This window comes from Athene cunicularia, assembly GCF_003259725.1.
Source record: "Athene cunicularia isolate RWA chromosome 4 unlocalized genomic scaffold, athCun1 chr4_part3, whole genome shotgun sequence".
Lineage (NCBI taxonomy): Eukaryota > Metazoa > Chordata > Aves > Strigiformes > Strigidae > Athene > Athene cunicularia.
The window spans coordinates 581,270-593,838 of record NW_020799100.1 but is presented as its reverse complement, the minus strand read 5'-3'; the positions used below and the strand labels follow the sequence as shown (position 1 = coordinate 593,838).

Genomic DNA, 12,569 nt, shown 5'->3' with positions numbered 1-12,569 from the left:
CTGGAGACTCCGCCGCCTCGGAGCGAGCCGCTGCGCTGAGCTGGGCCGCGCCTGGTGTGTCCGTGGCAGGGTGGACTGCCCCGCCGTGCCCGTACCGCGGGGTCCGGAGGTGGGGCCGCGGTGCCGACAGGTTTCCCTGACACTGTGTTTCCGTTCGTCTTTAGCTTAGGCCTGGAGCTGGGGCTGTCCTAGGCAGGTGGGCAAGGACAGGTGGGCAGAGAACCTTGTGTGAAGAGCTCTGCCTGGCCCCTCAGCGCCAGGCCTGAGCCAAGGCCACCTGCTGCCCTCGTCGTGGCTGCAGTAGCTGCAAGTCCCTGTTGACATGGGGTCTACCACAGCTAATAGTAACTGTAAGGACTGACCTCTGATTGTCAGTAATGTCTGTGCAGCGAGAGCCCATAATCTTAGCTCAGAGTGGAAAGGTTTTTATGTTCCCTTGTATCTGTTTTGACATCATTCATGTCAGAGTTTTTCTAAACTTTATCCTCCCAGAACACACAGCAGGAAAATGGTGCTTTATGGACAGTACAGAACACATTTTGTTCTTTCTTCACCTGCTGCTTGTTTCTTCTGTATAGGTGAGCAGTGGGTATTGACATGGATAGTGTTTCCTCAGGCTCTTCTCTGCAGTGCCTTGCCAAACTGCTTCGTGATGGTCAAGATGATGATGATGATGATGTACATGTGGTGAGTCTTTCATAAGCAATGCTGCTTCTTTTACATGTCGTGCCATAGCTTGACCAGAGAAGCAAATTCCTCTTTTCCCAGAGTGAGTAAAAAGAATGAAAACCTTAAAAGGTTTTGAACTGACTGAAACAACTAGAAGGTATTTTTAGGGTAACAAGGTTTTGAGGGAGAATATAAGGAAGATGCCCCAGGAAACAAGGAGAGATTGTGACCACAAAATGGGAGGGAGATTTAATTTTTTCACCCTGAAGGAATTGAGATAATGTAGTTGAAAGAACTTTAGATACTTCAGACTTCCCCCTACTTTTCCCTGAGTGTCTGCCATAGATTAAGGCAATTACAAATAAATACTTTATATGAAGGGAAAAAAGTTGCTGCTCAACTTCTGATTAAGGACTAAAATATCCAGAAGTGACTGAGTGTACTAATTCTGTGTGTCAAGTATTGAAGAGCTGTAGAGGTTATTGATCACTGAAGAACAATAGATATGTTGGTGACTGTAGAATAGGGAAGGGTGAATAGTCATTCTAAGGCAAATGATCTGAATTATTAATGAGAGAAATATCTTTCCATTTTTCACATCAATTCTTCTACATTAAAAAAAAAATCAAAAAATCAGTTCTCTATTAAAATATTGGTAAGTAATCCAGGAGATTCCTGGAATGATAGAGGAGCCAACAAGGAGAGGTGTACACTGGACCTTGTTCTCACCAAGAAGGAGGGGCTGGTGGTGAGTGTGAAGTTCAAGGGCAGCCTTGGCTGCAGTGACCATGAAATGGTGGAGTTCAAGATCCTTAGGGCAGTGAGGAGGCTGCACAGCAGCATCGCTACCCTGGACTTCAGGAGAGCAGACTGGCCCCTTCAGGGATCTGCTTGGCAGAGTAGCATGGGATAAAGCCCTGGAAAGAAGAGGGTCCTGAGAAACCTGGTTAATATTCAAGGACAACCTCCTCCAAGCACAGGAGCGATGCGTCCCAACAAAGAGAAAGTCAGGTAAGAATGGAAAGAGACCTGCATGGATGAACAAGGAGCTCCTGGACAAAGTCAAACACACACAAAAAAAGCCTACAGAGGGTGGAAGCAAGGACAGGCAGCCTGGGAGGAATACAGAGAAACTGTTCAAGCAGCCAGGGATCAGGCTAGGAGGCAAAGCTCTGATAGAATTAGAACTGTCCAGGGATGTCAAGAGCAACAAAAAAAAGCTTTTACACGTACATCGGTGATAAAAGGAAGACTAGAGAAAATGTGGGCCCTCTCTGGAAAGAAACAGGAGACCTGGTCATCCATGGCATGGAGAAGGCTGAGCAATCAATGACATTTTGCTTCAGTCTTCAGCAGCAAGTGCTACAGCCTCATCATCCAAGTCACATAAGGCAAAGGCAGGGACTGGGAGAATGAAGAACCACCCACTGCAAGAGAAGATCAGGTTCAAGACCATCTCAGGAACCTGAAGGTGCACAAAGCCTTGTGACGTGATGAGATGCGCCCACAGGTCCTGAGGGAACTGGCAGATGAAATGGCTCAGCCACTATCCATGATATTAGAGAAGCCATGACAGTTCAGTGGTTGGAAAAGGGGAAACATAACCCCCATTCTTAAAAAGGAAATAAAGGAAGACTCAGGGAACTACAGGCCAGTCAGTCTCACCTCTGTGCCTGGCAAGACCCTGTAGCAGATCCTCCTGGAAAATATGCTGGGGCACATGGAAAATAAGGTGACTGGTGACAGCCAACACGGCTTCACTAAGGGAAAATCATGCCTGATTAATTTGGTGGACTTCTACAACGGGCTTACAGCATAAGGGAAGATCAGCTGATGTCATTTACCTGGACTTGTGCGAAGCATCTGACATGGTCCCACACGACATCCTTGTCTCTAAACTGGAGAGATGTGATTTGATGGATGGATCACTCAGTGGATAAGGAACTGTCTGGATGGTCTCACTCAAAGACCTGGGTCAACAGCTCCATGTCCAAGTAGAGAGCAGTGACAAGCAGCATCCTCAGGGGTGGGTGTTGGGACCAGTGCTGTTTAACTCTTTGTTGGTGACATGGACAGTGGGATCGAGGCACCCTCAGCCAGTGCACCAACGACACAGAGCTGTGTGGTGCAGTGACACACTGGAGGGAAGGGATGTGCCATCCAGAGGAACCTGGACAGGCCGGAGAGGTGGGATGTGCAAACCTCACAGAGTTCAAGAAGGCCAAGGGCAAGGTCCTGCACATGGGTCAGGCCAATCCCAAGCACAGATACAGGCTGGGCAAGGAGTGGATTGAGAGCAGCCCCACGGAGAGGGACTTGGGGATATTAGTGGATGGAAAACTGACTGTGAACCAGCAATGTGCACTCACAGCCCAGAAAGCCAACCATGTCCTGGGCTCCATCAGGAGAAGTGTGGCCAGCAGGTACAGGGAGGGGATTCTCCCCTTTGTTCCGCTCTCTTGAAACCCTCCTTGCAGTGCTGGGTCCAGCTCTAGGGGCACCAGCAGCAGAAGGACATGGACCTGCTTGAAGTGGGGCCAGAGGAGGCCACAAAGATGCTCGGGGGGCTGGAGCACCCCCCTGTGAGGACAGGCTGAGAGAGTTGGGGGGTTCAGCTGGAGAAGAGAAGGCTCCAGGGAGAGCTTACAGTGGTCTCACAGGACTGAAATGGGCTACAGGAAAGGGAGGGGGAGTGGGTGATCAGGGTGGTAGGGATAGGATGACGGGTAATAGTTTTAAATTGAAGGAGGGGAGATTTAGATTAGATATAAGGAAGACATTCTTTACTGTGAGGGTGGTGAGGTGCTGGCACAGGTTGCCCAGAGAAGCTGTGGCTGCCCCCTCCCTGGAAGCATTCAAGGCCAAGTTGGCTATGGCAGGATGTTGGACCTAGATGACCTTTATGGATCCTTCCAACCCAAACCATTCTTTGGTTCTATGATCAATTCATCTCAAAAATAGATGAAAATCACAGCTTTTGGAAAACATACATTTTTCCTGCAATATGCAACTGCTCCTTTTGTTTAGGCATACATGTGTTCTGGGGAGAAATATCCCAGGAGGGTGGCAACAGTCACAATGTAGAAGGCCTCTGTGAAGGCTCAAAACTTTGCCATGTCTCTTAGGGTTTTGAACAAGTCATGCTATGATATGGATAACAAAAATGGAAAATGCCTCAGTTTTCATCCAAATCATTCAACAGAGCCAACTGGCTGACCCAGCACTAGTTGGGCACTAATAATAGCAATGGTAGTGATATTTGGGATACATAACTTGAAATATCCTTTCAGTATGTGGTAGAAGTTGTCCTTCACACTCTAACTATTCTTTAGCTATTTAATACCCGCCTTTTAAAACTAGCATTATTGCTGTACAACTTTGCAGTAAACACCCTGATTTTAAAAGAATTTGTTTACATCTTATTAATAAAATGAATGACACTTCAGAGACAGAAATGGAAAATTGCCATAAGGGATGTCAATTAAGTCTGAGTCAATCTGGGTAAATTTAAATCTTTATTTTGATTAATTTAATGTTCTGTGCATGGGAGGCACTTTTATTAAACCAAGGAATCTTCATATATAGAGAAATGCCTCACATTGGCCTATTATCAGTAGATGGAATAATAATTAGAGGAAAATGTTGTTGCCTCATATGACCTCTACTGTCAAAAGGAATCCAAATGCTATGGTGGGGTTTTCATATAGCACCCTTGATTTCCTGCAATATTTTCATGGCAGGCAAAGCATGGAAATTTTGCCAAAATGCCTTGGAAACTAATACTCACAAAGCACATCTGTCTGTGCTTCTGGGAGTCCTGCTTAAACCCAGTGCGCCAAGGTCACTTCCTGCTGGGTGAGAGTGAAGCAGAGAGAATGTTCAGTCGTTCGGTCATGAAATTGTGGGGTAATATATTTTGGATTTTAGCAGGGATTTGTTTGACCTCAGGTAACATTTTGTATTTATTGACATTATCATAGTTACTGAGCTGAGCTCTGTGAAAACTGATTGAAGTTCCATTTGCCTTTTTTTTGCAGCCATGCTGTTCCATTAGTGCCATGACTCCTGGTAGTATTGGACCAGTAAAGAAAGAGACCACTGGTAAGGAGAAGTATTTGTATGTTTTAGCATTCAGTCCTGTGTTAGCAGACTGTAACATCTGTATTAAGTTACCACTGAAGGGGTTTGCTTTAATAAGGGAGTGATCACTGACCTCTTGAGATGGAAATAGCATTACATTTTTACAATTACATTGTAAAGTTCTTCTTTTCCTGAGAGCTTGGCTCCAAAATATACAAAGAGGAGCAGAAAGGGGAACTGCAGAGCACAGCAGCCTCCAGTGGTGACGATAAACAGTACAGAGCACAACCTGGCCATGGGCTGAGAGGACTCATAGCGGAGCAGCAAAAAGCTCCATGGAAATACTCTCATGGAACTGTTAATGCTCACTTAGCGTAAACAGGGAAGCTGAGCTTCTAAGTACTCACCTGAAAGGATCTTCATGGAGTAAACTGTGTGGAACTGAGCCTATGCCAATTGGGAAGAAGAGCTACAAAGCAAAGCGGTGAAAGGCAGTCATACCCTATTCCCCTCAAAAGTTTCACAACCCTGCTTAAACCAAGCAGAGGGAGGAAGAGAAGCTTTATTCAGTGCTGCCCTAAACAGACCGAGACAGGTTTCAGTTACTCACCTTCCTGCGCCCCATTCTTTGCCTGGGACGCCAGGGCAATCATCTGCTTTACCTGACTCCAGGTGTTCTGGCATCATATAGAAAGCAGACTCTCAGACAGTGAGAACACGTGTCTCCAGGGTTCTTAAATTTGTGTCAGCACCTTGGATTGTATTCAGGACAGAAAGGAAGGTGAGCTTAGTCCTGGCAAAGTTAGCATAAAACTCCCCCTGGAGCTAATGCTGACACATCATCGGGCAGCTTGGTTATGAGCTGTAGGAAAGGTCAGCAAGGACCAGCATGAGTGTAGCAAGAAAGAGACTGTGCCAAACAGAACACATATTTTTGCTTGGAATTCTAACAATGACTAGAGATTCTACTATAAAAACTGTCAAGTTGTTAGAAAATACATTTTTCCATGTAGGACAGGCGTAAACCATGGTGTTCTGCCCATGAACTTCCGTGTGTCTTCAGTCCCTTATCTGGGCTGTGCTCAGTAATTAATGGGAAGAACTGGATTTCTATGTGAGGAGGAGGTCCTTTCGTAAATGAGCAGAGTGCTCCCTTAAAAATCTCCTGTCAGGGGGCTTGGGGAAGATTAATATTTCATCCTTTGACACTTTACCCATTTTGAAGTGCTAGATATTTTATGCCTGACAGGAGGATTTCGTTGACATAGAGCCTGGGTCGAGGGGATTTAAGGAAAAAGAAAGCATCCTCCCTCTGCAAATTCTCACTCATAAGATACTGAGATGAAGGAGACTGTAATCATCAACTGGAATACTTTTAATACAAATATTTTTCTAAAGCCTAGAAAAATGTAAGTTTTCAGCAAACCTAGAGGAACAGAGACATTCCAAAGTATGACAGCGTGATTGTTCTCATCACTTACAGGTAATTTCCAAGTGAAATCTGAAAACAGGAAAACTATTTGGAACACAGAGGAGGTCCCAGAAGGATCTGAATTTGATGATACCTGGGACCCTAGAGAACAGCCAGAGTAAGCGAGCTGAAACTGCCCACGTGGGCTTTACAGAGCATTGATGGGCAGAGAAGTTATGGCATTGGGATGAAACAGCCACCTGAAAAGCTTGTGTCATGGAAGGAGAAAGGGAGGGGATTGGTGTTGTGTCTAAAGCAACACGTGAGGAGTGGTTTTAACCTCTCTCTTGGAAACCTTCTGATCTCATGACAGAAACGTTGGGTTGGTTTTTCCCATAATAAGATTTCTTGCATTGTCAGATACTGCTTGCAGTGTCAGATGATCGTATAAAGTGGGATTTGGAGGGGAAGTAGGCCAGCCAAATGATTTACTAACTTTCAGAAATGCCATTTGTGTGCAAATGTCTTTTCCAACTGCAGTTTAGACACATTCATTTTTCATACTCATAAATTCATAGAGTACTCCAACTTATATTTGCATTTCAAGGAATTAAGCTATTTAAACACAACAGTACTACAGGAAGGAAGGAAGGCTGTATGCAGGCAGTTTCAAACTTCTAAATCTTGTAATTCAATCTTAGCCTGTCTCATTACAGCCTAAAACCAGGGTCTTTTCCCTTGCTCATAAAAAACAGTAACAAAACCATTCTTGAAATAGACACCATCAGGCATGTTAGCTGTGGTTTTTAAAGGTCAGAAAGCCTTCAGGGCCAAACCATAAAGCAGCCTTTGCATTTATACTCATTGTGTTCTGATGCCATATCCTGGAGTGCTACATGCTGGAGCAGACAGACTGAAGCCTAGGAAGCTGCACATTGTATGCTAGTTTTGTAGTCCAGAATCCTCATTTTTCTTTGCACATGAGTCATGCCATTACGTGTTCAATTTCTGGATCTAAACACGGGACTGAGACCCACCTGAATGTAGACACAGCATTTCTGAATATGATTTGTCACTCCCCTATAGCCTCACATACGGGTAGTTTTACACTCGTTCTTGAAACCATCACCTGTGAGATACAGAACATACTTTCTTTGTATTGTGGGCACAACAGAAGCTTTCCTTGTGCTATCTTGTGACCCTTCCCCTCCATGCTGGGTAAAATGCAGTGCTTCTCTAGCCTCAAGCAATTACAACCTGTGTTGCACAGATGAAAAGAAAGTATAAATCTTTGTAACAGTTCAGCAAATTGAATCAAGGAAAATGGCCCAAAAGGAAAACAGATGGCTAGAGAGGTGCATCCAGAGCTATTCGGCAGATTTCTCATTGACTTAGGAATTATTACATACACACACATGAACACTGGAGATGTCAGAAAGACTTTCCATATGCGTTTTCAACATGTTAGAAAAGTGACTCACTCCACTTATTTTGCTCAGTGTAGTAGGAGTAATGTATGTTCTAAATACAAATTTAGTTTGTATTTCCTCATTCATGAAGTATCAAGACCAAGAGAGTACATAATTCTACATTTTATAGATGTGGAGGGGAAGAAAATCTGTTGGCCAAATGCAAAACAATTACAGTCTGACAAAAGAGCGTTATGCTCAGGGTGCAAGTATATGTTGAATGGCAGAACAGAACATAGGTAATTGTGACCACGTCCTTTTCAAATCCATTTCCCAAGAGCCTGTGATGTTTGACTAGTTGACAAGTATCATATTCACTTAGGATGCATTTCCTGATCCTGCAAAGGCTGGTTAGTGAAGCAGAGGCAGCAAAGTGAGTGCCCTGGAAGGTGGAGTGAATGACCTTCACCTGTCCCCCAGCCAACTCAGTCATGGCTCTGAACAGAAACCCAGTGCAGAGGGGTTGAAGCCTTGAAGGGAGGCTGAAAAGGAGGAGGGACAACATGAGGAGGATATTTATGGTCCTCTGAGAAATACCATCTCCTTTAGACTCCTGCCCCTTCTCCAGTATTATTAGGCAATGACTTCTCTTTCTCAGGTATCAGATTTTATTCAAACAGTGTGTGGGAACAGAGGACGTCTTCTTTGGGATGAGCAGGAAAGACCCCTCCACAGCCTGCTGTGAAGATATAGTGGTGAGCTGAACCTGTATTTCCCACCTGTGCTTTCTCTGCCCTTTTTAATCTTGCTACCTTCTTGAGGGACAGAATGTAAACACCAAGCTGTATTGCTGCCTTTGGCCTCCTGTAAGATTTTATTGTAGTTCTTCATGCATTTGTAGATGGTATTTACACTTGCTAACCTGAGGAGCTCACATATATCTCCTCAAGGACCCAGAGTACTCAAGACAATCTGTGCAAATGCATATGCTATGTACAGACTTAGGGGAAATAAAAAGCATTTCTAAGATGGAGTTTCATCTTGGGCACAATTTTGGAGGGGAGAGGGACTGGGAGGGAGATGGTTTTCATATGCGTGCATTTATTGCAAGGTGTGCGAGTTAGCAGAACGCTTACAATACTGACAGTCTTTAAAGTTACAGGTATCAGATCCTGTCCCATTACTGTATGATCAAAGACCTCCCTGCTTTCTGAACTTCAGGACAGGTAGAACTGCTGTGCAATTTTTCTAGTAGAATCAAGCTGTCCTCGGAATACACAAAGCCAGGGGATTTTGCTGGATGTAGAATACCCGTCAAGTACATTATGAGCTCAGGCTTTTGAAGAAAATGGAATATCAACACACATCACTAAGTTACTTAAAAGCAATGATTATCACTGTCATATTTTCTGTGATACAAATTACCTACTCAGAATATTGCTCTTTGACACTGGCATCAAAATATTCATGAAGATGAGATCTCTAATGGCTTGTGGGGCTACATATCTAATCACAGCTTTACCTCTGCCCATCATTTCAGATTAAAATCAAGTTGCCAGGGGCAAAGTACTCAGACATCACATTAGATATCCAGGACAAGGTTCTTGACCTTCGGACTCCCAAAAAGTAAGTGAAGCATAATCGATGGAACTACAGTTAATACCGTGTTTGAAAAGAGATTTAACCAAGCCTTTAAATGAATGCCCTGTGGAAAGAAAAGATAAAGATGAATATCGGATTATTAACTGCACATGAGAAATAGATATAGACAAAACCAACCATAGTCCATCCGTAGATATAGAGTATGCCAGCTTTGATTCTGTGATACTGTTCTAGCAAAAATAGCTTGAAGACAGATTTTGGCTACTTAAACAGCAAGGCTTCAAGGGCCCAAACTGCCTGGCAAAAAAACTGCCCACAGTCTTGAAGGACTTCTTGGGAATTTGCTTTCTTAATACTAATTTGTACAACTGTATAGCTGAAGATGGTCAAAAATGTGCAGATACATTTTCAGAAGTTGAAAGCCAAATTGTGGACATATCCAGGCATTGATGCAGAGATGGAAATGTTAGAAAGTTTCCCTAAAAATATTTCTTTTGAGTTCTTTTTTTTTTTTTTTTATAGGGCTATTTCAAACCTACAAAGGTAATCAACTGACTGATGTACTCTCAGACTTCTCAGTCTTCCTCCATATTTCTCTCAGTGGGCAACTGCCTTGCCTGAGTTTTCCAGATAATTCCCATGTCTGTTTTGCTTTAAGTCCTTATTCACAATAGAATATTTTCATAAGAAAGCTTAATCCTCTCTGGGCTGACTTGCTTCATTGAATGAGGTGTGGGAAGATCCATATGTGAATAGCTTCCTGCCAATAAATTCGAGGTGCAGGCCATGGATTAAGGCCAGATAAATTCTGTCCTTAGTGGACTAACTATAAAAAAGCCACCTTTCCCACAGACAAAACCTGGCTGAATCAGTTACTCCCTGCTTGGATTTAACCCAAAGATGCAACAGGAGTGGAAGAGTGTATGGAAGTGCTAGCTCTGAAACTGGAAAATCAGGAGGAATAATTGTTCAGCTAATGACTTGCAAAACCCAGAGGTAGTAGAAGAGGTAGCTTAATGAAATACTGCAGATGTAGGAAAACCTCAGCATCCTCTTTCTTTTGCAGTTCTATCTTTTTGGTGACTCAGAACTGCCATTATTTTTGTAGGATCCAGCTGTCTCTAGTCACAAGCCTAGCAAATAAAAAGTTTGCTGTAAATCTAATGGTTGCTTGGGTACATACAGCCTGAGCCAGTACTTCTTTCACAAATATAATGCTAGTCTTCTCAGTATGAAAGAAACAAACAAGATTTCAAGTTCTACATACTGAAAACCACTCTATTCTCACAAGTGTGTAGGTGGGCTCAAAGGAAATGTTTCCAACTCTGTAGTCCTGGGGCGGATTCTAAGCCAAGCTGATTTTAAGGGCTTCTTCAAATTATATCAGATGACTGCCTTTGGTAGGTGTGGTGCAAAGGTGTTTTGGCTGTACCTCTTTCAGCCATGGCTCCTACAAGACAGGTCTGAAAAAGAATCAGCATGACTTAAACCCCAATTTAAAGTAACTCCCATCTATACTACCATGTTGTCTTGTTGGGCTTTATAGAGCTTGGCTGGACAGATATCTTGGTTCTAAAGTGTCCTTGATTCTGTTTGCACTGTGAATAGAGTAGAGGTCTGAGACTATCCCATCATTTATGTTGTTAATATATAAGCCTGGGATAAGAGGGGAAAGAGTCCAGACTCTGCCTGAGCAAGTAAGTTTAAACTGTCACCAGTGAGATGGTCCAGACCGAGATATCCTCATGAGGAGATAAACTGGAAGGCTTGTTAGCCATTCCAGGAAAAACGGTATGTCTAACATAGCCAGGGACTTTGAAATCATTCCTGAGTCCAAGATCCAGCCTTTCTTTGTGTATTATGTGCCTGAGCCACAGGTAGGAGATCACTGAATTAATCTTCAATGTAGGTTAAAATCCCAGCAACTTCATAACTGTAAATCCATTCTCATACCCAAACTGTGCTTTGCAGTGTAGACATATTATTTTTGAAACTGTACTGGTCAGAATCTCTAATCAGGCTGTACCACTTGTTTCTTTTAATAGAGAAGACCAATTCCTCAAGGCATGTTCAGGCTTTGGGCATTATTTAGACTTTTACTACCAGGAGAGCATTATCCATGCAGCTCCTCCTTCCTCTGCATTTAAAATGAAGCGCTGTGCAAAAGCAAGAGCAGTGGAGAGAGCCCACAATCCACCACTGGAAACCGTTGTCATGGCCACAGCCAAAGGAAGGGAATGGTGTTGGAAATATTTCAGGGCCTGTGTATCTGTGCACCTGGTATCACAGGAAGGCCACCAACCTGCTGTGAGAACGAGACCCTGAAAGACAGGGGTCTTTCAGGGCATACTGATTGGCAAATTACAAGAGTCCCTTGCAATGCCATCTCAGTTGTTCACCCGGTCTGAGATGCTGAAATTCACTGTGTCCTCTCTTACAGGAAGCTGCTGCTGCACCTCCCTTACCGTGTAGACAGCAAGAATGGTAAAGCTCGTTTTCTCTCTGAAGAGGAGACCTTGGAAGTCACCTTGAGAGTATCAAGGATGTTTGATTTCATAAATTTTGTCTGATAGATAGAGAAATAGAGGAAGTTTGCAAAAAGTAATCTCTTAGTTTGAAGTCTTCTCAGAACCTAACTGGTCATGAAATAGTAGATTGCTTCCCTTGAACAGTCCAGGGGGAATGTCCCTGGAGAAATGGAATTACTCAGGAGGAACAAAGCACCCCATAGGTCCAGCTCTTGTGCTGCTTTGGTTAACGTTCTGCTTCCTTCAGTCTGATAGAGGCTCTGTGAATCAGAAAATAGGAGCTTACAATTCTGTAAGCCAGAAAAGGTCTTTTTGGGCTTATGTTTGATAAGTAGCACAATGAGGCTCTGGCTAGCGAGTCTGGTGCTTAGTTACTGTTGCAAGACTTGCAAGTGGTAATATTCTTGCTTGGCCTTCAGTGCTGGGACTGGGGCGAGTTCACAATCTTCTCTTAGCTACTGCTTGATGAGAAGATCAAAGCTCTTCAGGGATCCACATCTGTGGCAGAATAAGGGAACCAACTATAGCTGGATTGCGGAACAACTCAGCTCTTTTGAACAGTTTCTGACAATGTGTGGTGTCATCTATTCACCTGCTGTATCTCCAGCTGTTTTTCTGATCTTTCTTGATTATTAAAAGAATGTGTTCTAATGAACAGTTCCAGTTACCTTTCACTCTTTCTTCTCTATATTTTGTACTGAGAGACTTTCTAAAGATCAGCTAAGCGGAACTTTGCATAACAAAGCATCACTTAAACGGCTGAAATGCAGCAAAAGGTTTCCTTTGGCCTTCATGTCCAATCTAGAGCTACAGAGATGGGTAGCCAAGATGTTCCTCTTACTAGCTGCTGGGCAAATTTATTCATTTAAC

General features: G+C 43.5%; 1 protein-coding gene across 3 annotated transcripts; it reads left to right on the top strand.

The window, feature by feature from the left end:
• The first annotated feature begins 6 nt into the window (after positions 1-6).
• Positions 7-12,354, top strand: PIH1D3 (PIH1 domain containing 3). Of its 3 annotated transcripts, none has more exons than XM_026848653.1 (7): positions 7-109; positions 579-687; positions 4,707-4,770; positions 6,233-6,338; positions 8,228-8,324; positions 9,110-9,195; positions 11,612-12,354. In XM_026848653.1, the coding sequence occupies exons 2-7, from the start codon at positions 598-600 to the stop codon at positions 11,739-11,741; spliced, it is 573 nt and encodes a 190-aa protein (XP_026704454.1). In that variant the 5' UTR covers positions 7-109; positions 579-597; the 3' UTR covers positions 11,742-12,354. The 3 variants fall into 3 exon arrangements, with proteins under 3 accessions (XP_026704454.1, XP_026704453.1, XP_026704455.1); XM_026848652.1 differs by having other exon boundaries at positions 7-210; XM_026848654.1 differs by having other exon boundaries at positions 35-54.
• Positions 12,355-12,569: the final 215 nt, after the last annotated feature.

Coding starts and splice junctions, on each gene's coding strand:
- PIH1D3 (XM_026848653.1), top strand. CDS start 598: ATGGATAGTGTTTCCTCAGGCTCTTCTCTGCAGTGCCTTGCCAAACTG. Junction 4,771..6,232: donor AGTAAAGAAAGAGACCACTG/GTAAGGAGAAGT, acceptor CATCACTTACAG/GTAATTTCCAAGTGAAATCT. Junction 8,325..9,109: donor CCTGCTGTGAAGATATAGTG/GTGAGCTGAACC, acceptor CCATCATTTCAG/ATTAAAATCAAGTTGCCAGG.